Below are 27,498 nucleotides of genomic sequence, written 5' to 3'. Positions count from 1 at the left end.
GCTTCAGCTGCCATTGAAACGGGGAGGGGGGCATGGTATTTGGGAGGGGAATCATTATGTGCTGGAGGAGTGTTATTAGAAGCTGTCCTGACCACCTCTCTGTGCATGTGGAGGAAGGGAGTTTCCCGCCAAGGCTAACTGTCCAGCATTCCAGCCTGATGATGTTTTTTGAAGATATCTCCCACCTGACAGTTGGGTGAATTATTATTGGACTATAGAATGGGGTGCCAAGGGGAGGGGATTGAATTATACATGATATCTATGCTTTCGCGCCAATTTACCCAGACTCAGCTTTGCATTGCTACTATTCGTTTGTAATTAGTAAAAGTACACTTAATTCTAAGAATGGTGTTGAATGGTTTCTTTCCTGATTATTAAATGGCACCTGACAATGGGGTATGGTGAAACTGTTCAGTGTGTTTGGTGGGGGCATAGAAATGCAATTCATGATACATCTTAAAAGTCAGGCTAAGGAAGCATAATGTAATTGGGATAAGACTGCTGAGATAATTGACCTATGGGAGGCTGAAATCAGAAGCCATAAGATCAAATGTGCCCCAATTATAACACAATATACCATATTTTTCTGAATATAAGACACACTGAAATATAAGACGCACCAAGATTTTGAAGAGGTAAATAAAAAATTTTTTTTGCACTCTGCAGACCTCCCAAACCCTCTGCATGCCTCATTTCTTGGGAAAAACGGGGCATGCAGAGTTTGAGAGGCCTGCAAAGTGCTCCTGGGGGCTGGAGGGGGCAAAAACAAGCAAAAAACGGCCCATTTTTCATGAAAAGGGGCCTGTTTCTTGCCAAAAAGGACATGCATAGCCTTCAGGTGGGTTATAGAGTGCTCCTGGGGACTTGGGTGGAGCATAAATGAGCAAAAACTGGCCCGTTTTTTGCCAAAAAAGGCCATGCATAGCCTTTAGGAGGCTTATAGAGTGCTCCTGGGGGCTGGGGTGGCAAAAACAAGTAAAGAAACAGCCCATTTTTTTTGCTCATTTTTGCCCTCCTCAGCCCCCAAGAGCACTTTGCAGGCCTCCTAAAGGCTATGCACGTCCATTTTTGTGAAGGGGGCGGGGTTTCGGGAGGCCAAAAATGCTGTATTCAGTGTATAAGATGCACCCAGATTTTCACCTTCTTTTTGGGGGGGAAAAGGTGCATCTTATACTCCAAAAAATACAGTAGGATAGATTACAATGTAGGAGTATGTTTTCAAGATGTCTAGATCTGTGTTCATTAACTCCTAGTCATCCATCTGTATACACACATTTCTATGCGGCAGCTGTTGCTTTATATGTTTTCACTTCATCCCACTTGAAGCACAGTGCATTTCCCATTGCTTAATTGGGGTCGCTCAAACAATAAAAATATATGTTTCTGCGTTATTTCTTTCTGCAGATTCCTGATGTCAATGATAAACTTAATTTGATATCTGAGCTGAACCCTTCAGAGCTCAACAATACTATAATAAAGGTAACACCCTCCTTTTCTTCTACAATTATCCTTTCAAGTATTTACTTCAAGTGCCGGTGCAATACGTTGGGTTGCCCGTGAGAGGAACAGGACAAAATGTTCACTTCAATAATCATTGGTCATTATTTGGAGCCATTTTGTTCATGGACTGATAAACCCTATTTATATAAGACCTGCCCTATGTCCTCTAAAGGGATTAAATGTCTTAATTTGGGGACATGGCAAATGTATCTTCTTGGGGTTTTATCTTCTGTTTAACAGTTTGGGGTCATGTTTTACTTGACTTACATTCTGAGATCTGAGCTTTGTTTGTATGTGTCTTCATTTGTGTCTGACTGTATCTTTTTTTGCTTGTAGGCAAGAAATGTCATAAACGAAATACCAGAGAAAGTCTCTAATCAAACCAAAAATGAGGCGTCTGGTAAGTACCGTAACCAGAGGTGGGTTTCAGCCGGTTCTGTCTGGTATGTGCATACAGTTGAAAGAAATTAGCGAGTCTTCCCGTACCAGGGCTTCCGGGGGCTCGAAACCGGAACGGTACCTCCCCTGGCCTACTCCGCCCCACTCGCCTGCCAGCAGAAGCCTTCCAAGAGGTTTTGGCTGGCGGGCGGGTGGAGGGAGGGCGGGGAATCCATGCAGAGGTAGGAAATCACATGGATTCCCCACCCCCTTCATTGGAAACGAGGCGGCTATCAGAGGAGAGAGCAGTGTGCACCCATTGGCTTGTCTGTTGGCTTGTCCAACGAATCCTCCCTTCCTGTTAATTCTTTTTCTGTTTCAACAAGCCACGTGGGGCACGCTCCCTTGCTTTGACAGCCGCCTTGTTTCCAATTGGGGGGGGGGAGGAAGAAATCCATCTTTTCTGTCCCTCTCCATGGATCCATGGAATCCCCCCCCCCCACAATAGGAAACGAGGGAGCTGTGAAAGACAAGGCAGCGTGCCCCGCATGGCTGTTCAACCAGCAAAAGAAAGAACAGGAGAGGAGTTCCACATGGGGCTTTTTAAACAGCCGAACTCCCCTCCTGTTCCTCAGGCAGGCCGGCTCGGGAGTGCACACCAGGCTGTTCCTCCTCCTGCCACCGTTGCTGTCGGCACAACTCTCGTGAGGGGAAGAGAAAAAATAATAAAAGGCTCCCGCCATGGAGCAACCCACCCCACTCCCCCACCCGGCAGAGCTTTTTTTCCACCCTCAGCTTGGCTCTTCTTTGCCCACCAAAGCGCTGCCCCCGCTCGGCTGCCCTCGCTGTCACCACACTCCCTCTGCGTGCCTGGACAACGGCCTGAGGGGGAGCGAGTGATGGCAGCGCAGGGCGGCGGCGGCTACTGCTCCTGGGCTCGCTATGGGTAATGAGCAGTGCCCCAACTCCCCCGCCGCCACCGTGCCACCTCAGCAGCAGCACCTCCTACCCGCAGAACTGAGGCGGGGAAGAAGATTGAAAGATGTGGGGCCACAGACTCCCCCGACCCACAGCTCACCTCCTTGGGTGGGACCAGGGCGCGTGCAGGGTGAGTGGAGTTTGCGACCAACTTTAAAGTGAATGGGGCTGTTTGTGACTAAATGGGAGGAATGCAAGAGAACATAGAGGAATGCAAGGGAACATGGAAGTAATCTAGTCCAACCCCTTCCCAAGGCAGGAGTCCTTCCTTCTCTTTGAGAGTGGCAGACATGAGGGAAATGGTGCGTGTGTGAATGAGAGAGAGAGAGAAAGAAAGAATGAGACAGAGAAAGAAAGTTAGAGAGAGAGAGAGACAAGAAAGAAGGAAGGAAAGAAGGAAGGAAGGAAAAGAAAGAAAATAAGTGGGGGAGAGAGACACAAGAAAGAAGGAAGGGAGGGAGGGAGGGAGAGAGAGAGGGAGAGAGAGAGAGTGGGAGAGAGGGAGAGAACTTATGATCACAATTGAGCCCAAAATTTTGGTTGCTAAGCAAGAGCATTGTTAAGTGAGTTTCACCACATTTTCCAACTTGGCCACTCCCACCTGGTCACATGACTGCCAAGCCACTCCCACCCAGTCATATGACCGCCCAGCCACTCCCACAAAACAGGCCACACCTACAGAATAGGTTCTAAAAAAAATTGAAACCCACCACTGACCGTAATCCAATAATAAAATTTCTTCATTTCACACATTATTCTGTGCCTTCCAAAGGCCTGTAGGTGTAAGAAATTATTCACATGACTAACATTATATATGGGGAGGAGATGCATTTACAAGAAAAGGTCTGACATGCTCCTCCCTTTTTTACAAGCATCCCCACTTCAGCTAAATATAGCTTTCCAATATGCCCATCTTTCCAAAAGAAAGGTTTCTAACTTCCTCCTCACAAATGTAATTAATTAATTTATAATGTATGTATTATATTTACACCTCACATTTCCACTAGAGTCATAGAATTAGAAGGGAACTTTTAGGTACATCAATTGAGTCCCTTCCTTAATGCAGAAGTTCAAAATAATGCCAGATTACATCCCTTAAAAGACAGCTCACCATGTTTCACATACTTGGTTCCACTATTAGATGGTAACCTTTGGAAGTATTTTCTAACATTCAGCTGGAAACTCTCTTCCTGTTTCTTATGACCATCATTCCATCTCAGGAATAGACAACAGGTCTTGACTTCTGTATGACACCTCTTCATTTCCTTGAAAAGTGCTCTTATATTCCCCTTCCAAAATATTTGCTCAGGTCCAAGCATATCAATGTGCTTCAACTTTGTTTTAAAAATAAGAGTTACCTTTTAATCCCCTTGTTGCTCTTTTCTACAAGTTTTTAACTGAAGCTCTATTAAAGCATGGTGCCCAGAACTGGACACAGTACTCAGAATAGAATGTAATTATAACTTCTCCTGACCAGGTAAATGAAGTTCTGTTCACATAGTTTAAAATCACATTTGATATCTGAGTAGCTTGTAGTATACTCAGTAGCTATTTTGAGTTGCCAATTACTATTCAGTTGTAAGATTTTTTTTTTCAGATTTAGCATTATCAGGCCAGATATCCATCCATGCTCTCTACCTGTGCATTTATTTTTTCCTAAGTGAAGATCTTCCTTTGTTTCATTAGTACATTTGCCTCTGCCAGTGAAAACGGAGCTCAAGAGGGCTATGTGCGCCAGAGGGTTGCAGGAGGCGGTCACAGCCAAAAATGGAACTTGTAAGGGCTAAGGGTGCCCTCCCGAGCACCATTTATGCTGGCAGAGGGTCACAGCCAAGAACAGAACTCAGGAGCGCGTTTTTGCTGACAGGGCACTCGGGCCACTGCAGGTGCACCTGACAGTGATGTTGAGCTGGCCATGCCCCCTGGCCACGCCTCCCTGAGCCACCCAAGGTCAAACACAACCCTAATGCATCCTTCAATGAAATCGAGTTTAACACCACTGGCATAGATTTTAAGTAATTAGTACCCATACATCAAATCTGTACTTTTTGCATGCAAAAAATCCCAGGTCCAGCCTCTGGCTTCTTCAGGTAGGACTCAAGAGATGCATAGCAGAAAGTCTGAAGAACTGCTACCACATTTAGTAGCCTGCTTGCTTACTGTATTAACCTAGAGGTGGTTTATTGTCTTATGTAATTATTTGTCACTCTAAAGACATTCACATTGTGGATGCAATATGTTCACACTGAATCAAGAGTGCAACAAAATTAGCCTCAACCGATGTCATCTCCAAGTTTCCTATTTCTAACATCTGTGCAAATTAAGAAAGGCTTCAGTGAAGCACTATATTTGTGTAGAAGCCTTTTCCAACTTTGGTTAGTGGTAGGGGAGAGTCCACCAATCACATAGTAGAAGAAGGCTGCAAGGAAACTCCCAGGCACTGAGAAGGAGCGATAGACTTCTATTTTTTACAAAAATCTTTTGATTTTTGTAAAAACTCCCAGATGTTGAGAAGTGTTTGAGAAGAAGTGTCCCTCTGAGGATTTGCACAGTCCAATCAGTTTCCTCCCCCCCTGTAAAGGCACACATTCATCTTATCTATGTATGAATCAGCCCATTATGCCTTGCATAAATAACCATTAAAATGGTTAAAAATCCTAGGAGTTTGTATGAACATTAGACAGTGTTGGTCATGGGTGTCAAACTGAAGGCTCACAGGCTAGATCTGACCCACCGGGTGCATAGATCTAGTCCCTGGGGCCACCTTGGAAACAGCACTGGCCTGCAGTGCCTCTACCAGTGAAAATGGAGCTGGGGTGTGTGTGTGCGGTCCTTCCAAGCTCTGTTTTCGGCTGCGATGGCCTCCTGCAGCCCTCTGCCAGCCAAAAAGGATTTCACAAGGTCTGTTTTTGCTGGTAGAAGGATGCAGGAGGTCATTGCAACACGGATGATGTTGAGCTGGCCACGCCCACCCTGGCCACCCTCCCACATATCCCCAAGCTCAAACACAATCCTGTTGTGGCTCTGAATGAAATCGAGTTTGACATCCCTGGTGTAGCTAATATGTGTAAGATGAAGATCTGAAGCAGTATTATGCAGATATCCTATGTTTTGATATGATATATTGTTTTTCAGTTTCTTTGCTCAAACATATTTAGTTTCCTGAATTATTCTACCTATTCTTCCCATGTGCAGTTATTTTCCTGCTCCTGCTACACCCTAACTTTAGTTTATTTTACTTAATGGAAACTGATCCCTCAAAAAAAAAAAAAAAACCCTTCACTCCCTGAATTCATAGTCAGCTTTGTCTGTTGTTTATTTCTTTGTTAAAGATGCTTTAATAGAAGTATTTGATTTGCATCAATAAAATATTTTAATTGCATCACTTAAATTAAGACGCAGTGTGAATTGTATGTGTACAAGAGTATGAGTTGGAGAGCTTAACATATCCATTGCCCTTGGAGAATTGTTGTTTAGGTGGTCCATGATAATATACATAGTATAATGGGTTTATCTGTGTTGGCTCCTATTATTAAAGATATACAGGATCTACTTAACGAAGTCAGGAAAGGAATTAATACAATCAGTGATAAATTTCACAAGATGATCTCACTGAAGGAAATCTCTGCATTTATGGAAAATATTGTAAAGAAGGCAAATTACTACAAGCCACATGTGATCAAATATGATGGCTACAGGTAGGAATAAAACTTTTCTCAATTTTTCATATATTGCAGAATTACTTGGGCTGAATTCAGAGCTCAGATGGAATGATATGTACATTCCATTTTAGCAGGCAGAAAGTCAGTTATAGAAAAATATGGTGTAGCTCAGATGAAAAATGAGGTCTCTAGAATTGTTTCAAGCATTGCTGTTTGAATGACCAGCTATATTTAATTATTAAATCAGCATTTAATATCAGTTCTTATGCTCTGGGTTTGAATTGGATCTTATTATTTTCATTACTTCCTTTAATTTCTAGTGCCTGTGTTCATAATGCACTGAGCTACAAATGATCCAAGCACATTTTCGCCTAGGATGCAAACCCATTTCATGCAGTTACTTTGTGGTTCAATGTATTATGCACCTGAGAAAATTTGGTTAATTGAGAAAATTATAACCCTGGTTGGTAACCATCCAAACTAGTCTGTTGTAGATGTTAGCACAGTGTAGTAGTCCTATCTTATTCTGATTTCAACTGAATTGAATTGATTGGACCCCATTGAGCATGTTTTCACCTCTTCCTTCCTTCATTGTTGTTTAAAGTCTGAGTGTTGACTAGCTGATTTCTTTCACAACAGGTGGGGTGTTGGCGTCTGCCTTTGCTGCCTGCTGCTTGTAATAATTGCCTTCAATGTGTTGGGCCTTTTGCTTGGTGGTCTTGGACTAGATTCAAAGGGAATGCAATGCCCTACCAATCGGGGCTGCCTGTCCAACACTGGTGGAAACTTCTTTATGGCGTAAGAAATATTGTGTTATCTCCCTGCTCAGTATAGGGAAATAACTGACAATAACCTCTTTGTATCCTTCCAGATCATAGCCACAAATGCTGCTTGTATTTTTATGGAATGTTAGTTGCTTAGGAGAAAGCACTTTATGGGAAGTTTTCTAATTTTACACTTAGCATAGATTCCTACCAGGAAAATATAGAGTGGTACTGTACACAAGGGCCACTGTTGATGGCAAGGTGCACTACTAAGTTGAAAATGTCCTCTACTTGCCTCAGCACATTGTTTTCCTGCTTTGCTCTATGGATCTTCACAGAAGTGGCACCATGGGAATATAAGACCCAACTGTGGAAAGTTCTGGGGGTTGTTCACATCCAAAGCAATAGTTGCATTGTAGACCTCTGATTGTTTCTCATCTTTCATGACAGGAGTGTTGGATTCAGCTTTATATTTTCATGGTTGCTGATGTTGCTGGTTCTAGTACTATTTTTAGTTGGGGGCAATTCATACACATTGGTGTGCCAGCCTTGGGCCAATGGAATTATCCTTCAGGTAAGCCACCCAGGTTGCTATTGTATTTATAACTGTTGTGTCCCCTCATGATTAGGAATGAGGAGGCAAGGGACTGCTCAGAGTTGGTTGATAATTGAAGTTGCACATAAGCCTAATAAAATAAATGCATAAATATTATGACACTGGGAAGAATAGATCATGGTTATAGAGTTAATAATGGTATATTAATTTGCAATCTTTGTTTGGAGTTACATCTTCAAAATTTCATAAGTCATTTTTATTTTAGTCTCTGGCTGCACAGTTTCAGTTTCAGGAGAGGAGAAAATACAGCTGGAGGAATCAGTAAAGCATTTAAGAAAATTTAGAAAAGATTTCATCAGCTGCTACTTATCTTTTTTTCTAGTATCTGGACACATCTGGGTTGATACCTCAATTAAATGTGAAAAAGCTCATGAATTTGAATGGTTCTGATGTAAACCTGACCAGCATATACAAGTAAGTGCCAGGCTGCTTGGCTGAACTGCCATTATGTTTCTCTTCAGTTTCCTTAAGGAGAAGGAGAATCTGGAGAGAACATACAAGTTGCAGGCCTAGTGAAATAGGTTTTGGGGGGAAACTTCGTACAGAAGAGGGACCTAGCTGCTTATCAACCTGTAATGAAATACACGGAAGCACTACACAGATTAAAGTATTTATAAATGAATAAAAACTTGCTAGAATATAGCATGAACCATATTCCCATAATGTGGTCTCTGCACAAATCATGTGCTTTAGGCCTCCAACCTTTGGGGCACCAGTGACCCAAACCTTCCATGGAGAAAGATTTTTCCATGGACCAGAGGGGGCATGGCTTTATGTGCTGTCTGCACCCCGCATGGAGCTTCGCTTGTTTGCATGGACTGGTTGCTGGCATGCCTCGGACAAGTGTCGGTCCAAGGACCTGGGGTTGGGGACCACTGCTTAAGGTCCTACCTTGACAGAATTCTCCTAAGCAAGTCCCTTCAATTTCCCCTTCCTGGTAGATGAGCACCACTTACCCCAGCCCATCCTTCCACTCCATTGGTTCCAGATAATCTGTATATCACCTAAGTCAGTGGTCTCCAACCTTGGCAACTTTAAGACCTGTGGACTTCAACTCCCAGAGTTCCTCAGCCAGCTTTGCTGAGGAACTCTGGGAGTTGAAGTCCACAAGTCTTAAAGTTGTCAAGGTTGGAGACCACTGGCCTAAGTGACTGGAAACAAGTTGCTGTAATTGCAGTGAAGCAGTTGAAAATAATGTACATATTTTTGATATCAATGGCAGAAAAAGCTGAACTTTTCTCACCTGCTCCTTGCAAGGAAGAAGACTTGTTGTTTATGTGTGTGACTGATAGGAATGAATACAGGTAGTTCTCAACTTATGATCACAATTGAGCCCAAAACCTCTGTTGTTAAGTGAAATTTTTGTTAAGTGAGTTTTGCCCCCTTTTACATCCTTGTCATAGTTGTTCACTGCATTTAAGTTGTTAAGTAAATCTGGCTTTGACATTGACTGTGCTTGTCAGAAGGTTGCAAAAGGAAATCACATGACCCTGGCACACTGCAACCGTCATAAAAATGAATCAGTTACCAAGCATCTGAATTTTGATCACGTGACCATGGGGATTCAGTGATGGTTATAAGTGTGAAAAACAGCCATAAGTCACTTTTTTCTGTACTATTATAACTTTGAATGGTCATTAAATGAACTGTTGTAAGTCAAGGACTACCTGTAATATTCCTGCTTCTACAGTAAGGCCATTCTGGTTTGTGGAGATTCTCAATCATCATAGGAAGCTGCTGTGGCCAAGAGGTGGACCTCTTGCCTCACAATCAGGAGGTTGTGACTTTGATCCTAGGTAGAGGCAAATGTAGGGTCTCCTGCTTGGGTAGAGGGTTGGACTAGATGACCTGCAAGATCCCTTTCATCTCTGTTATCTGTTAAAATCTAGGTCATGGTTGTCCCAAATTTGGTTTTCTAAAAAGCAACTGAACTTTGTTAATGCTTTCTCTGAAAACATTTAGCTTCTCATTCAAGAAGCTTCTTCAGCTCAAAAAAATATCAAGTAAGTCCAGTTGTCTTTTGGGGAAAACAAACAAACACATTTGAGCCATTCTGAAGAGCTTTCTAGCTGTGGACCAGGGGAGTGGGGAGATTTAATGTGCAGGACTGGAGAGCCTGGTCTATGGGGTAATGCAATTTATGCTTGATGTAATATGCATCCTGGTCACTTAAGTTTTCCTCTTTTAAAGGAATTGCGAAGGAAATGCATCCTTGTGGAATACCTTTCACCTAGATGAGGTCATCTCTTTGAATGACACCTTCAACATCAGCAAGGTAAATGATGGCTGCCTATACTAAATTAATCCTAGAGAAATGCCATCATCAGTTAACATTTTGTTCCCAGATATCAGTTTAGGGTTGTCACCAGGAATAGTCTAAGCATTTGGGTATAGGGCACAGCTAGAATGTATTACAGAACAAATGAAGTTGTGCTCTGCATATACCCATCTGGCATTTCTTTTTTTCCCTCTAGTACACTCAAGACATTAATTCAACCTTGAATAAAATAAAAATCAATATTGAACCTATTGAACTCCTGAACGATGATCAAAAAAGCAGGTTGCTGAAACTGAGTTCAAAAGATGGGCCTCTGAATGTGGATTTTAAGAGTACTCTTGAACAGGTAAGATGGAAAATAAAGAAAAGGCTTGTGAAAGAAAGGAAAAATGTTGTTATAATTTCTTTCCCAGAACAGAAGCTTTATAAGAACCAGATATTCTTCTGTATCTTCTCCAATTGCTCTGCTGGAGAATGGGCAATGTTCACATTTGCTGGGGAATACACTGCTGTTTCCTGGCACAGATATTAAAGAGTTGGCTACTGGAAGGATTCTGAGTTTATGTTCTCAAAGTAGCTTATGGGCAATTGTTCTAGTTGTGATAGTGTTTGGCGAAGCCCTGAGGTTACCATCTATAGCAGTGATGGTTATCTTTTTTGTCTTCACGTGCCGAAAGTGTGCGCATGCGTGCGTGCCCAAACACATAACGCAATGCGCATGTGATATCCCTCACATGCCACACCCCTGCACATGTGCACACGAGCCCCCATGCTCCCCCACCCCCTGCACATGCACGCGTGACCCCCCCGCATCCCATTTTGGATCTAGCAGGCCAGGGGTGGGTTTCAACCGGTTCGCGGCGGTCCCCGGTTGGTCGGCGAACCCGGAAGTAAGTAACTTCTGGGAACGGTGAAGGGCCCACCCGCCCGCTCGCGCTCCTTACCGGTCTTTGAAGGCTTCTGCGCTTCCACGCAGGTGCATGGCACATACAGCGCCTGCGCAAGTCTCCACGAGCAGCTGGAGCATCACGCAGGCGCTAAGACGCATGCGTGAACTGCACGCTTGCACGAGGACGCCGCCGGCCCCGTTCCAACCGAACCGGTTGGAACGGGATTAGCAACCCACCCCTGTAGCAGGCCTACCTGATGCCTCCTGGGACAAAAACAGGCTGTGGGGAGGGTGCCTCAGCCACGCTTAGCCCATTTTGGGCCTAGCAGGCCTCCCTGAAGCCTCCTAAAATCAAAAATTGTCATGCAGGGACACACCACACACCCTGCACTCTCCCCGCCCCCTGCATATGTGACGCCACCCCCACGCATGCGCATACTACTCTGCATGTGCAACAGAGACTCGAAAATCAGCCGGCTGGCAAGAGGCGTGCGCATGTGCAGTGGAGCTGAGCTGGGTGATGGCTTGTGTGCCCATAGAGAGGGCTCTGAGTGCCACCTGTGGCACGTGTGCCATAGGTTCGCCATCACAGATCTATAGCCACACAGTTGACAAGAGTATTTACAAAATGTACTTTTAAAGTTTTGTGTGGGTTTTTAAAATTGTTCATTTCTTTAACATATGTGTTTCTTTTTAGCATTCTGTATAGATTAACATCTCAATATAGTATAATGAAAAAATAAAAATGCAACAAAATGTCATTCTTTATGAATGATAGCAACTACGAGTAATTAAGCAGTGATCAGATAGGCTGCCATGATTGATCAATTTGTCTGCTAATGCTGTTGTGAAGAGGACACACTTTACCTAGTCCTTAAAGCAGTGTTTCTCAACCTTGGCAACTTGAAGATGTCTGGACTTCAACTCCCAGAATTCCCCAGCCAGCATTCGCTTACCGCTGGCTGGGGTATTCTGGGAGTTGAAGTCCGGACATCTTCAAGTTGCCAAAGTTGAGAAACACTGCCTTAAAGGATAATCAAAAAACTTGTTGGATTGCTCTGCTGTCAGAAAACAGTCATAAAAATGCCTATGTATCAAAAAGCAAATAATCTTAACAGCTGCTAGTGGACATTCAAAAAATCTCTGATAGTAGATGAGCAGAAAAGAGGGATGAGGTGAACTCACTCCTCCTAGTGATGAGATGAGGAAAAACAATAACATATATTACATTAAAACATATGAGCATTGACTGGAAAATAAGCAGAAATGCTCAAAAGTAAATCTGCCTTGAATTCCATATTTAATTCATTCAAGTATATTTTGCTTGCTTGACTTCTGTGTTCTCCTTTTCTCCTTTTTCTATAGCTTAACCAGAATCTGACCAAACAAGACTTGAATACCCTGATTAATAACTTGGAAGAATTGGCAAATGTAAGTAGTCCTTGGGAAAGGATACCCACATGATCCTATCTAACTGTCTTCCTCAACTTCTAAGATATACAGCAGATAATATGGGAAATCCTTTTGAGTAGACATGGAATTTGGCAGATGTAGCTATTCTCCCAGCTGCCGCTGGAAGATGTAAACTAATTCTGTTCTAAATTGTGTCTTGGAATGTGGCCTCCAAATAGCTTTGACAGTGAACTGCACAAAAATAACAAAAGATCAGAATAATATTAATAATAACAATAACAATACCTGTATTCTACTTGATTCTCTACAACCCTGGATAGCTCACAATAATCAATCAAAAACATTACAATAAAAATCAATATATTTCATTCATTTTCAGAAAACTGATGTTGATGGAATACGTAATGATTTGCGACGTCAAGCGAATGAGCTGAAGAATATCCAAAATTGGACAAACCTCACATTTATTCCAGAAATTGTGAGTGTGGTTTCCCTTGTCTCCCTTTATCTTTTTTGACCAAACCTGGTATCATTGATTGAGGAATTTATTTGTTATCCTTTAGGAAGCCTTGAAGGGAAGCATCCAGAGGTTGCAGAAATCTACCCCTCAAATTCCAGTAAGCAGGCTGGGTGGAAGTGAAAACCTGGGGAAGAGGCCTTTGATTCTAGGGTTTCTAAAGATTTGTGTAAACGACCTTCATTGAGATATTTCAGAAGTTCTGCTAGAGCCAATCTGTTCGGGCCTTGAGATAAGAGATAGAAAATTGTGACTTCATATCACTAAGTGCCCAGTTGGGAAGTTGAGAAATTTATCTTGGCATAACATTATTAAATTTATAACAAGACTGTTGGTAGACATCGCACAAAGGAGAGGAGTATGGAAAGTCCATCTATAGCACGGGTGTCAAACTCACCACGTCACACGACATATGATGTCCCCCCCCCTTTGCAGAGTGAGATGCGTGTGGTTGCGATGTGTTACATCTGGCCCATGTGCCGCCAGTTTGACACCCCTGATTTATAACATTAGCAGAGCTATTTGTGTGAAGTTGAATGTCACCGATTTAAAATACTTATCGACATCTTTCTCTTCATGTTTAATTTAATAAAAATGTATCAAAGAGCATGTCCCAGCTTTCAATATGCTGTGGGATTTGTGATACTAGGTGTGTAAGCTATTTTTCAGCTCAGATGTACTTGAATAGAAGCTTTTGAAAGAACCTAACACCGATATGTCCCACCAGAATCTGATAAACCGCACGCTGTTGGAAATAGATGACACCAATGTATTTATAAAGGACCAGACAGAGAAAATTATAAACTATGTAAGTTTTCATCAGTACCTTAGTATGTTTGTTTGTTTACAATGTTTACAATGTTTGTTTACAAAAACAGAGGAGGGGATGAGCGGAAGCTCCAGGATACAGCATATTACTTCCTAGGGCTCTGCATGCTTAAAAATGATTTAGAAAAAGTGCTTCAGACATTGTGGGAGCAATGTTGATCATTAAGTGGCCTGAAGGAAAATGCTGCTACTTTAAGGAATGAATGGATATTCATTAAGCCATGGCTAGTTTTAAACCCTGAAAAACGTTGTGCTACTTTTATCAATATAGGTAGTTTTTGACTAACGATATAGTTGGGGCCAAAAGGTTGGTTGATAAACAATATTGTCATTAAGGAAGCCATCACGTGATTAGATCACAATTTTATGACTGCAGTCATTAAGCAAATCATATCATTAAGTGAATCACATAATGTTTAAGTGAATCTGGCTTTCCCAATTGACTTTGCTTGTAGGAAGATAGCTGGGCAGGTTGCAAGTCTCAATCACATGACCACAAGATACTGCAACCAGTTGTAAATGGGAGCCACTTGCATTCCTGCATCTATAGGAGTGGTAAGATGGTCTTAGCTTTGAGAACTGGTTATAAGGCACTTTTTCTACAATCATTAAATAAATAGTCATAAAATCCAGATTGACTCTGGATAGGCTGACTCTGTAAACCTCTTAGAGAGATCTGTAAAACACTATGAAGCGGTATATAAGTCTAAGTATATTGCTATATTTATGCTCCAAACCTCATGGATCTGCAGTGCAGTTTTTGTAGAATATTTACACCCAAAACCAAACCATTTCCTGGGTTTGAACCCATCCTCTTCTCTACTTCCATGCAGGAGACCAATACTTTTATATTGAACATAGTGGATTATTTTTCCTCTTATCTGACATGGATTGCGCGTTCTGTAAGTATTATCAATCATTTCTAATGGAATAAGGATGGACTTGGTGGGCTTACACTTTTATCTTGCCAACACTATGCACTGGTAGTTATCTGTCCTTGGTCAACCCTTACTGAATAACATGTAGACTCAAGAAGCATGACTATTTTTAAAGCCAAGAACCTTTCCATTCCCTTGGTATGTTGTATGAAGATCAGTAGAATTGTTTGGTGACCCAGGCAAAACTTACCTATTTGTTTCAATATACCAACTGTGCTTTATTAATCTGAGTTTAAGCATAGTATTTTGTATAAGGGCAGCCATAAAAATGCAGAATATAATTATTGAGGGATTGAACTTTTCCTTCTGGGTTGGAAAATAAATTATTGCAGAAGATTTCAAAACATATGGTGGTCAAATAATGAAAATTATTGTCTAGAAGACCAGGACTTGGTTTTCTCTTATGAAACATCTAATGAAATGTTTTGCTTTGCTTTTAAATCTTTGTTGGCAGATCATAGGAGAATTTGGTCGCTGTGGTCCTGTAGCCTGGGCACTGGATAGCGTGAATACCGTTGTCTGCAATTACCTTGTTGATTCTTTGGTGAGAAAATCAGCAGGACTAATCAGAATATTAATTGAGATGTAGGATTACTAATCCTGTCAACATGGAATTAGGGCAAGAGATGGTAGTTACAACAGAGTAACACTAAATTGTAAATAAGAGGAGGTTATCATTATAATTGTCTTGTCAGTTTGCCGTAACAACCCATGTCTTGATTTTGAGGGAAAAAGTAGAGAGAAATTAGAGGTGCACATACTTCGGAAGCGAAACGGGAGTGGGAGGTACATAAAGAAGGTTCTAGTGCATATTAAGACCAGAAGGTGCAAATACCTACTGTATGAGGATATGTCCATCATTAGAGACCTTTCTCTTGGCAGTCTCAAACAACTAAAGCTGTGCTGAAATACGTAAAGCATTGCCTCCAACAATTTATCCCTTCTCTTTCCCCCTTCTAGAATGCCTTCTGGTTCAGTCTGGCCTGGTGCACAGTCTTTCTGTTGCCAAGTATCATCTTCGCTGTGCGGCTTGCCAAGTTTTATCGTCGAATGAGCGTCGAGGACATATATGAGTAAGGATGTTTTATAAGTGGTAGGGCATGCTGCTCCCCCCTCCCAATATTGTCTATGAATTAGTTTGAAAAATTTTTCAGAATGGTCTGTGCAAGTACCTTCCAACCTCCTGGGGCTACATTTCTTGGAACTGCTTCAGAAATGTGATCTTGCCATAGCATAACTGGAAGAGCTTCCTTTCCCTGCTTCTGTTCAATCACAGATTATGTTTGTGGTTCCCAGTCTAGTTTTTGTGAGAACTATCATGTGGAAGTAGCAATATACTGTGTGTGTGTGTATGTGTGTGTATATATATATATATATGCATATGTCATTGACACTATCCCTTTCTTCTATTAGGGATGAGATTATGGAAAACTTTGAACTGTGAGTATCTTTCCATATCTGTGAGCAATCTTTGCTAGGCAGCATTGAAGTTCAAGCAAATGTCAGTATTAGGCTAAAGAAGGGCTATTTAATTACCACTAAAGGAGCGTGAAAGCCATTTGGGATGTAGAGAATACCAAATACAGTGTAGGCACCTCCCTGTTCTGGTGCTAATACTTAACAAGGAAATGGACATAATGGTCTGCAGAGTGGGAAACTCATTGCAATACTGTAACTTTTTGCAATATTGTTTTTGTCACATGCTGACAAATAAATAATGCTTGGGATGATGTGAAAAAGTGGTGTGTGGTATATTTATCAGGGTAGAGTATTTTTAAAGCCCCATCTTATCGCATGAACCAACAGTGAGGGACTGAGAGTTGCCAAACAACAACAAAATCTCTAAAGCTTCCTGTTTCCAAATCATCCGTACCCTTATTGCGGCTCTCCAACCATCAAGGTTCAATTTTCTTAATTTCTTCTTCTTTTCCCATTACAGGTCAAGGCAAAGCATGTTCAAAATGCCCCGGCCTCAGCTGAAGAAATAACATTTCCTTTTTCAACATTCCATCTCTGAGCAGCTATGAATGCAACAAACAATGGTCAAGAGAATTCTTGGGTTTCTCTTGACATTGTGCAGTGTGTGGATCTTTGCCACATTTTTTCCTGAACAAATTTGTAAGATGGCAACCACTTTTTCCCTACAAGAGAGACTACTGTGCCATAAGCCCTGTGACAGAGAAGTGTAGTTTGGCTGTACACTCAGTCTATGAAGAGGGTTGCGCTCTACTCGAGAGATTAGGCTTGCCGTCTTTATGCTGTCCATTTTACAGGAAAAACCCCTGATACTCAAGGGGCTCCATAGTGATGTCAATGCATTCTACTGAATTACTGTACAGACCCCAATTACTATACAGACCCCAATCATCTTCACAGTAATTCTTCTGACCCTTAACAGATTTAGAACTCTTTGTTAGATTAAACTGAATTGCAAATAGTGCCTTCTGGATCTACTCCATACCTACTTTAAAGGTTGATACTCTGGAAGAGAAAGCAAATATGAGCCATAATGAAATACTACTGAGCATTTCTGAATAAGGAAGAATGAATTGCCTTACATTTTATCTACAGCACTTTGCAGATTTTGTCTTGTACGTCAGTTCTATCATTGCAATCTAGTCACGTATGTTTTTCTCTTTCCCTCTTCCTCACAATCTCCAATAATTGATTTGCATATTTTGGGCATTTATCCTCTCCCCAATATTATACCAAATAATATTGAACCATGAATTTATTTTGTCAGAAACGTGACACACTCATGAGAATGGGGAAATTCTCATGAGATGAATAGTAATATTTATTAAGAAATCAGTGATAGAAATGAATGCATTTAGATTAATGCAAAATGAAGATGACTCCAATAATGAAAGATGATAGTATAAATCATTTGGAAGAGGAACATCATGAGGATTCTATTCCTTTCAGATTAGTCTTGCCTGACACTCCAGATGTATGACATAATTCCTAGTCAGCATTGGAAATTTGAACTTTAGGGAGGGACTGGATTAGTAGCAGACAATACAGGTAGTCCTTAACTTTTAACAATTCACTTAGTGACCGTTGAAAGTTACAATGGCACTGAAAACGTGACTTATGACTTTTCACTTATGACCAATTCAGCATTCCCATGGTTACGTGATCAAGAGCCAAGGTGGCGCAGTGGTTAAATGCAGCACTGCAGGCTACTGCTAGATCAGCAGGTCAGCGGTTCAAATCTCACCGGCTCAGGGTTGACTCAGCCTTCCATCCTTCCGAGGTGGGTAAAATGAGGACCCAGATTGTTGGGGGCAATATGCTGACTCTCTGTAAACCGCTTAGAGAGGCCTGAAAGGCCTATGAAGCGGTATATAAGTCTACTGCTATTGCTATTGCTATCAAAATTCAGACACTTGGCAACTGACTCATATTTATGACAATTGCAGTTTCCTGGGGTCATGTGATCACCAATTGTGACCTTCTGACAAGCAAAGTTAATTGGGCAATCAGATCCACTTAACAATTGTGTTACCAATTTAACAACTGCAGTGTTTCACTTAACAATTGTGGCAAGAAAAGTCGTAAAATGGGGCAAATTTCACTTAACACCTGTCTCCCTTAGCAACAGAAATTTTGGACTCAATTGTGGCTGTAAGTCGAGGACTACCTGTAATGTTTTTAATGATTTACAGACCTATTAATTCAAAGTATAGCTCATAAATTAATTGCTGGTCTGAATGTAACATTACAAATATTTTACTTCAAAGTATTAAATATTAGGTATCTTTTGTTACTTGACTTTTTATTGTTCAATTTGCATATAAAACTTTTAAAGAATTTAATTTGTATTTATAATAAAATTTAAATCAGATTCCCAGCACAGTAACAGAAACCTTTTTATGTGCTTTCCACCTTTTGCATTACATTTTTCTTGCTCCAGAAACAGCAATAGGAACATTGTTTTTCCTTCTGCTTCTAAATTAGCTTTTAGAATGTGTAAAGAATGACTTTAAAGCAACAGTAATCAAGGAAAAATGAAAACTTTACATAAAATATAACATTTTCTTATTTCACCCAGATATTGGGGGTGGGGGAGTGGCTCATATTTGCACATTTTCAGAGCAACGAACATGCAGTCATAGTTTAATGTACAGTACACATTCTCACTTTTACTCACTCACTGCTAGGATATCAACACTGACTTTCTCCTAGCAAATTATCCATAACTCCATTTCTTTCTTTTCTAAGGGCTTTATGAAAGCCTACAATATACGGGGAGAAATTCAAGATGATTGTTATGCTATCACTGACAGTAATTGTTCCTAGCAGCCTCTTATTTAAATTATCTTATTTTCATTGATCCTCACTTTACCAAGAAAGATACTTGAATCTGGTTTTGCTTCTCATTTGAATGAATATAATTATTTTTATTGCGTGTTGCTTGTCTTTCATTTGTAAATTCAAGGAAATTACATTTTTCATGGCTTTTATAGGATTTGAGGTAGGCCTTGGATACTTAGCATTTATAAATTTCTGTTCCCCAAGAATGAGGCCCACAAAACATGCCATCTTGCTGTTAATGGAACTGCAACGTTAAATATTATCATAAATCAAGAACAAATCACCATGAAACCAGTTTTGGACCTTGCTTGAAAACCAGCTGGCTGCCCCTGGCTACTACAGTATAAGAAAGAAATCTGAGATGGTCAGGAAGCTATGTTTTGTTGGACTCAAAACATTTTTAATTAATAAAATGAAACTATAATTTCAAATGCTGCTATTAAATATAATTTTGATGTATTTTTGCAATGGTGTGACAAATGCTTATTCAACAGGAATACCTGCCTCAAAATTCAATGGCTGACCAAGCCAGAACATTCACCAAGAGAGCTATTCCATCAAATTAATAACTATAGGCTTACCCAACTAAGATACAATTACTTGTCCTCTTGATGTTTTGCACTCACATCCAACTCCCCTCCCATCATATTATGAAAGACAACTTAGGTGAATTCATTATCTCTTAATAATATTTGAATTCAGTCTTAATCTATTCTTCTCTGAACATTCCAGTTGAATAATCTAAAGGCAGGCATATTCCCAGTTTTATAAAAGCTGGGAAGTTAAGATCACAGCTCTTCCGCTATGACTCAATAGACAAAGAGAAACTGGTAGCAGTTTGCTTGCTGTAATTTTTCTTCCCAGACGTGATTTGTTTTCTTAGCTGACGTGCTTCCAGGTCAGACTATGAATTATCTACTAGTGTTAGTCCCCATTCACAAGAGATTCAGATTGAATGAACCAAAATACTATAGAACCATGATGGCGAATCTATGGCATATATGCCAGAGGTGGCAGGCAGAGGCCTCCCTGTGGGCACGCGTGGCTTTGCCAGCTGCTCTTCTGGTTTTTGGTGTGCAAATGCATGCAGGCCAGCTGGTATTTGTGAGTGCTGGAGATACTCAAGACAGGCATGGCAGAAAGCATCCAGGCAAATCTTAATGTTGCTTACTCTTTCATCCCTACTTCACGAGAACAAACATCCAACCTCTGTTTGAAGTCCAGCACTAGCAAAGAATCCATTTGTTTGCTGAGTAGAAAGAACCTTGCCTCTTTATAATCAAGAGGGGCATTTACAGTAATTTTCAACTCTTAAAAAATAACTTTAAAATGCCTCTGGAATGAGGAAGCTTGGAAGTTTTTGAAGAATGTCACCTATAGAAAGCAAAAGTATGTTTTGTGTTCTTTCATCATCTACACCTCCCTTGTTTGCTTCTAAAGGGAGACTTAAGAGTAGCTCTTGAGTTTCCCTACATGTCTATCTTTTACTCCAGAAAGTGGAAGCTCAGAGCTGGAAAGAAAAATATTTGCTCTACACGAAAACCCCCAGATCGCCAAGGCAATGAAGAACACTCAAGCCTAGTTAATAGATACATTAGCTTTCGTTCATGTTTCTCAGATATCAGGGCAGGGTCCTGTGTAACCAGAGAGCCTTTTCCTGCTAAACAATCACTAAGAAAACTTTCCAAACTGTAGGACGGGCAACAGAATTACAGCATAAACAAACAGTAGACAAAGTACCTGCTCACAGCCATATTTTCAAAATGGATGGAGAACCTATGACCCTTCTTAATTTCTAACATTTCTGAGCCTTAATCAAACTGCTTGGGATTCCAAAGATTTCAGCAATTTTGTGAGGGCTTCAGATTCTCCACCTCTTAACAGTTTTCACATGTATCCCATTGGCTTTTAAATCAAAAGTTGGCAGCAAAGCAGCTGTTAAAACCATTATAAAACAGAGAACTGAAGTAGGATAGCCCTTGCTTTTATTCAACAAGCGACCTCCTTTTTGGATCACATCAGGGAAAATATTCATTTTTAAAATGATCCTGTCAGTTTCGTGAGAATTAAAACAATGCTGTATCACCACCTACACATTGTAAAAATATTCATGGTTAGATCACTTAAGGCAGGGGTGTCCAAACTTGGGAACTTTAAGACTTGTGGACTTCAACTCCCAGAATTCCCCAGCCAGCCTGGCTGAGGAATTCTGGGAGTTGAAGTCCACAAGTCTTAAAGTTCCCAAGTTTGGATACTCCTGACCTAAGGATTCCTCTATTTTTCTTAAATCTATATAGAAAAAGACCCTATCATTATACATGTAGGACATGAAGGATGCCAGAAATTGCAGCATAGCAATGTTTGGAAGACAAAAGGTCTCTATCCCTGATAGAGAGGGCTATTTTTACTTAAATAGAAAAAAGAATGGACTAATAAAACATTGTCAGGAGTTATATTATAATAGCACTTTGTTTCAAGTCATTGAAACATTTTAAAGCAAAGAAGAATTTGCTTAAATATGAAATGCAGCATTAGAAGAATTATACTTTCTTACAAAGAAATATAGCATAAATTATTATAATGAATCTTTTCCACTTCTCTAAAAAGCAAAAAATAAAGGCCCTACAGAGGACAAAGGTGTGCATAGATAAAGACAGTCAAAACAGCGGGACTTCCCCTGCTTAAGATAAATATTGCTTAAATCTGTGATACACCTGGAGTAATTATTTTCAGAGAAACAGCAGCTGATGATTACATTTAGGGAGTTTCAAAAGGATGAAGTAAGGCTGGTAAATGAAACTTTTAGACTTAATATCAAGAATGTTTTCTCTCCTCACAAAATAAGTGTTTAGAGAAATCTTCTCCAACCTGATTTCTTCAGATGCTTTAGACCAGGGCTGTCAAACCGGCAGCCTGGATGTGTCAGGCACTGGCCAAGCCCACATCCGATTTACCGAAGGGGGAAAAAGTCTCACTATGACGCCACTGTGATGACCCGAGTTTGGCACCCCTGCCTTAGACTATAATAATCAACCTCTTATCCACATAACAGCCTTGGAGGAAGACTACTTCTGAGTACAAAAGAACATTGCTACTTCTCAGTGAAAATCATATACAAATAGAGTTGATGAATGCAGACTGGCATGTTATCAATGTCAAACAGTCCCATTCATGAAGGGACAGGAGTACATCAGTAGTAACATTTCAAATTTTACTGAAACAATTATTTTGATATGCAGCTATCCCCAACTGATGTCCTCCAGATTGCCAAAATACTCTACAATCCAGAATTCTCATTTTGAGAATTATGATCCCAATATATCTGAAAGGTTAGGGAAGAGATGCCTTTATTTACCCTAGTTTAAAGATATAAAATGTTTCCAATCCTTCCTAGAAGCTCTACACTGTTCCAAACAAAGTCATTGACAATACATGATTCTGTGATTTAACTTCCCACTTTAGCTAGATGGAATATAAAGACTGCAGGTCCTGGTTTTGCAGAACCATTTTTAAATACCATGTTGCTTTTTCTAATCCTGAGACAATAAAAAACTATGTTTGGTTTTGAAAGAAGGTTAGATTTTCCTGGGAATCTGCTTTCGGAAGAGACTGATGGTTCCTGGGTGGTGTTGGTGGGGGAAAGGACGAGACCTGTAAGACATGTCCAAAAATTTCATTCTGGGATGTTTCACTTTGTGCCAGTCTGTACAACAGTGGTTTGAGCAGGGCAATAGTAAGTTGGGATGATCCATCTTGTGCAAAAGGAAATGGGTTGTGCTCTACTGATGCTAGGTGTCGTTGAATAATGCTCAGGACATCAGCAGCACTCATATCTGCCGGGCAGAGCTCCCACAACTTGTCCAAATACGGATCCAGTGCCCGGTGCCGGGAAAACTCCCCCAGGAGATTAATAAAAATCTCTTTGTTTAGCAAAGGGCTCAACAAGGAGAATTTCTCTGCTGTCTCCATCACATGCTGCCATCTCCCACATTGGATAAGAAGTTCCATGGCTTGGAGGATGGCTTTGGGCCTCTGGCTACAGAGCAAGAGCTCAATTTCCATTTCTCCATCTGCTACTGGACATCTAGCACACCTTGGTAGTACAGCCAGTGCTCTCTTATACAGAGGCACACTGCCCTCAGGCCCTTCTTTGCTTTTATAAGTCCACGATACACCCAAATATTGTTGGGAGAGCTCCACAAAGTGAGGCAACCATTTAGGCTTGAACTCGAGAAGTGAAAGACAGACAAGTTCAAAGAAGGGGAATAGTCCATTTGGAGGGCTTTCTTCTTGCTTAGTTGGACTAGGAGCAGCTCCCCCCAGGATTTTTTTCCATACATCTGGAGTGGCTCTAGCTACCAAAATGCCATCCCCATTCTCTTGTAGCTGGAGATGGTTCTGGATAGCTTTCCAGAAAGCCCCAGGGAAGGCAGTGAATATGACATTCAGGTAGGCCAAGTTCTCTCTGTTCAAGTCCAAGTGTAGAAGGCGGCTAAGTTCTTGCTCCACCAGGGCTTCACCATAGCTCTTGACCTCACTTTCTGAAGCTTGAACCACATGCAACTTGAGGAACTCCAGATCTTGATAGTTCTGCAGTTCTAATTGCATTGTGCCCAAGAGCTTGGTATAAGATTCTGGGAGGGCCCTGAGCTTTTTTCCTTTGGGATCAAGACTATGGCCCAGGATGGAAGACAGTGCAACAGGAGCCTGAAACATGCCCCCCTTCTTCAGTTTCTCCACAGTCAGTTGGGAACTACTGAGACTCCGTCTTTGATAGTATTTGCAGGCTTCTTCAAACACCAACTGAACCAGGTTGGATTCAGACTGGCGGCCTTGATCTGAGTCTGAGAAGTCAAGTGTGTAAATACCATCCTGAGCAAGGAGCTGGATTTCTTCGTCTATGGTAGGAGAGTCCAAAAAGTGTACTCTTTCAGTGCTCAGGGCTTTGTTTTCTATCAGCTCTCTGCTGTTCAAATCCACAAGATAAAGAGTATCCTTCAGCAAGCAAGCCAGGAGGTCCCCAAATACCTTTAGTTGGACCTGTTCTCCTGAAGACAACATTTCTCCTGCCAAGTCAAAGACAGGTCGCCACACACCATTAGGTTGGACTCCCTGGATGGTGCCTGTTCGCATGATCAAGAGCAGTTCCCCACAACTGGATAGGGCACAGCTGTGAACAGCCAAATTTTTCATGGATTCCAAGAATCCCACGTAACTCAGCACTAGCTTTTTGAAGTCCATATCGCTGCCTGCAGGCGAGGCCTTTATGGATACACAGAGACCGTGCGGCGCAGCAATAACAATATCAGCCATTTCAGGTCGCCAGATGAGGACAAACTTGGCTATCCTTGGGAAGGTGGCTGGGGTGGGGACAAGGAAGACTCCAGAGGGTTTGGCCAAGACTTGGTAAACAGGGCTATTGTGCAAGATAACCCTGAGAGGGCTCAGCTGGACTCCCTGCTCTCCAACCTGAAAGCCTCGGACACAAATACAATACTGGAAAGCTCTTCTCTCAGGAGTCGGCTGAGCATCCAAAGGAGGCCTCTCTTCACACCACACAAGCTGGTCCCCCAAGCTGCAAATGGAGACAATCCGAGCACGGGCTCCATGGCACAGTTCCAGGCTCTGCAGCAAGTGCCATCCGGCGTTGGGCACAAAGCGCCAGACTTCAGTCCTGCCTTGCTCCCAAATGACAGCCAACACCCAGGGGACAGTGGCAGTAGGGCTCTCCAGAAAAAGCAGCTCCACCACTGGGGGCTGAGGCGGCTTCCAGATCTTCTCCAGGTCTCCTCCATCCAGCCCCAGGCGCTGAAAAGCCACCAGTCGAGGCTGGGAGGCCGGCTGGTTCCACAGGAGAAGCAGATGATGCTTGTCGGGGCTGGTTAGGACGCGGCTGGGAGGTTCCCCGGAACGACGCTGATCCAGCAGCTCCCGCAGCCAGCGGCCTCGAGCATAGTCATTCCAGTCCGAGACCAGCCGAAGTTCCACCGCTCCCTTCATTTCGGGACGTCCCGAGCGGCCGCCAATCACATAGGGCCGGCCGGGCAAAAGTCTGACGAGCTGTACTAGGCCAAACTTCACCGACCCACCGAGGTTATTTTATTCCGGCTTCTTGCAGCGGAGAGGGAAACTTGGCCCTCGCAAGTCTCCCGACAGATTCTTAGCGCTCCTGGATCTGCGTTGTTGCGCGCTTCTTTTTCCCTCCCCAGAAAGGCGTATAAGCAATTCCACGCCTTTCCCTCCAGCCTTTAACCCCCATTCGCTTTTCAGTAGCCTCAGCCGCAGCTTTCAAACCCCGCTCTTTCCACGATGCCGCGCCCAGCTCACTATTCCCATGGCCCCTTACGGTTCCGGGCTCCAACTCTCATACGCCGGAAAGTCTGCGTTGCCCTCTTTTCTCTCTCTCTCTCGTTCACACGAGCGCGGAATTCCGCTTGAGCTACTCGGGCTCAGAGGGTGCGTCGCTGTTCCTAGGCGCCTTCGCTCTCCCGGAACAGGCCAAACGCCAGGCTCCTCCGGCTCGCTCTAGTCGTTTCTTCCGCAATGAAACACCCAAGGGAATCCGCCAGCCCCTCCGCAGCTCAGAAGTAACCCAGCGCCGAATTCCTTATTGCAATCACGAGGCCTTTGGTTTCCGGCACCAAATCCGAACTCCCTGCAGTTCTTCCACTTCCGTCCCTGCCCGATGTGGTTAAAACCTGGCCGCCCCAATTAAGCTGCCTTTTCGTAGCGGAAAGGGGCCGGAGGAAAACGAGAACTCTTTTTGAGTTAAAGGGACGATGCGTCGGTGGGCGGGGAAGCACCGACTGGGCACGTATAGGTTGAGGGGCGCTTTATTGTTAAATCAACAAAAGTATTTAGATCAAAAGGGAAAAAAATAAACCTTCCCCTCAACTAAATCTCCCGAATTAATGAAATCTAGACTCGGAAAATTAGCAATACCATCCCAGATGCAGAAACAAATTACCAGGAAGAAGGAAGATTTGGATTATGTGCAAATTTTGGGATCTGCTGGGGAAAAAATCTTGTTTTCTACTGGCATCTTAAAATGCTGGCTAATGACATTTTATTTCAAAAGTATGCATAGCACTGCTGCTTTAGTTGCACTCAAGGTTAACAAGTTTTCCTCTTTGTAACAATTGCAGTATATGTGCTTCACTGTAGTGTCTCTTCAAGACAATTAGATGAACAGGAGACCTGCTTTGGCATACAGGTACTCCTCGATTTACAGCAGTTTGTTTATTGACTGTTTGAAGTTAACAACGGCACTGAAAAAAGTGACTTATGACGGTTTTTCACTTACGACCATTGCAGCATCCCCTCGATCATGTGATCAAAATTCAAACGCTTGACAACTGACCCACATTTATGATGATTGCTGGGTCCCAGGCATGTGATCTCCTTTTGCGACCTTCTGACAAGCAAAGTCAATGGAGATTCACTTAACAACTGTGTTCTTAACTTAACAACTGCAGTGATTCACTTAACGATTGTGACAAGAAGAGTCATAAAAACTGAACAAATTTCTCACTCAGCAACATAAATTCTTGGGTCAATTGTGGTCGTATGTTGAGGACTGCCTATATGTGCATTTTCAAAAGTAGTACAGGTAGTCAACTTACAACAGTTCATTTATTGATTGCTCAAAGTTGCAACAACACTGAAAAATGTGACATTACTGTTTTTCACAGTAATGGTCATAAGCGTGAAAAATGGTCGTCACTTTTTTCAGCGTCATTGTAACTTTACACTGTGGCTAAACGAACTGTTGTAAGTTGAGGACTACCTATATAGGATTCATCTGCATTCTTCAACTCATTTATTCACTTATTAAGAGCGCTCTGCTGAAATTACCATGTTTTGAGAGACAATGGATGTGCAGACAATTGCTTTGCCATTGTATGCTGGCTTTATGTTTTGTCCCATGAAAAGGTTTGCTTTTCCCCTCCAATGAAGCACGAGAAATAGAAGGACAAAGCCAATGGGAGGTCAAACAGAAGCACTGGGATTTACTGACTTGTTTTGCTAACCAGCACATAAGTGTCAATGTGCCTGCAAGCAACAAAGCGGGATAAAGATAGCTGGGTATAAAATATCCATACCCAACAATGAAGAATGCATTCAGGCCACAATCTATTTTGGGGTGACTGACCAAATAGATCATAACTGAAACAGGTGGCTCAACTTTTGGATTCTCCGATTTCTCTCCATTTGATGCATTTGTAATCACTGGCCTGAAGAAGAGTTCTGAGAAAAACGAAAACTTCTCTCTTCTGTAAGTAACATTTTGATTTGTCATAATAAAGCCTTTGTCTTATTTGGAGTTTTCCCCCTCCTCCAGATTTACCAATAATTCTGGGGAATTCAGAGCAGAACATTGAGATATGAATTGGGCCATTCCTTCAGTTTACAACAAACAG

The 27,498-nt window shown here is 41.9% G+C and overlaps 2 protein-coding genes across 2 annotated transcripts in view; one reads left to right on the top strand and one right to left on the bottom strand.

Annotated features, from left to right (window-relative positions):
- The window catches only part of LOC116514069 (prominin-1-A-like), a 43,726-nt gene extending 26,110 nt beyond the window's left edge, over positions 1–17,616 (top strand). Inside the window, exons 9-25 of the mRNA XM_032225501.1 lie at positions 1,405–1,479; positions 1,837–1,900; positions 6,395–6,554; positions 7,158–7,316; positions 7,733–7,856; positions 8,221–8,312; positions 10,089–10,173; positions 10,373–10,522; positions 12,431–12,496; positions 12,858–12,956; positions 13,042–13,095; positions 13,723–13,803; positions 14,657–14,725; positions 15,216–15,305; positions 15,722–15,834; positions 16,175–16,201; positions 16,701–17,616. Of these exons, the coding sequence (XP_032081392.1) occupies positions 1,405–1,479; positions 1,837–1,900; positions 6,395–6,554; positions 7,158–7,316; positions 7,733–7,856; positions 8,221–8,312; positions 10,089–10,173; positions 10,373–10,522; positions 12,431–12,496; positions 12,858–12,956; positions 13,042–13,095; positions 13,723–13,803; positions 14,657–14,725; positions 15,216–15,305; positions 15,722–15,834; positions 16,175–16,201; positions 16,701–16,749 (1,557 nt within the window). The 3' untranslated portion in view covers positions 16,750–17,616. The remainder of the gene's footprint in view (positions 1–1,404; positions 1,480–1,836; positions 1,901–6,394; positions 6,555–7,157; positions 7,317–7,732; positions 7,857–8,220; positions 8,313–10,088; positions 10,174–10,372; positions 10,523–12,430; positions 12,497–12,857; positions 12,957–13,041; positions 13,096–13,722; positions 13,804–14,656; positions 14,726–15,215; positions 15,306–15,721; positions 15,835–16,174; positions 16,202–16,700) is intronic.
- Positions 17,617–18,518: 902 nt separating this feature from the next.
- HPS6 (HPS6 biogenesis of lysosomal organelles complex 2 subunit 3) lies at positions 18,519–26,000 on the bottom strand. The gene has a single exon (XM_032225507.1). The coding sequence runs from the start codon at positions 25,076–25,078 to the stop codon at positions 22,631–22,633; it is 2,448 nt and encodes an 815-aa protein (XP_032081398.1). The 5' UTR covers positions 25,079–26,000; the 3' UTR covers positions 18,519–22,630.
- Between the last annotated feature and the right edge of the window lie 1,498 nt (positions 26,001–27,498).

This window comes from Thamnophis elegans, chromosome 10, assembly GCF_009769535.1.
Source record: "Thamnophis elegans isolate rThaEle1 chromosome 10, rThaEle1.pri, whole genome shotgun sequence".
NCBI lineage: Eukaryota > Metazoa > Chordata > Lepidosauria > Squamata > Colubridae > Thamnophis > Thamnophis elegans.
This window is presented reverse-complemented; position numbering and strand designations above follow the sequence as displayed.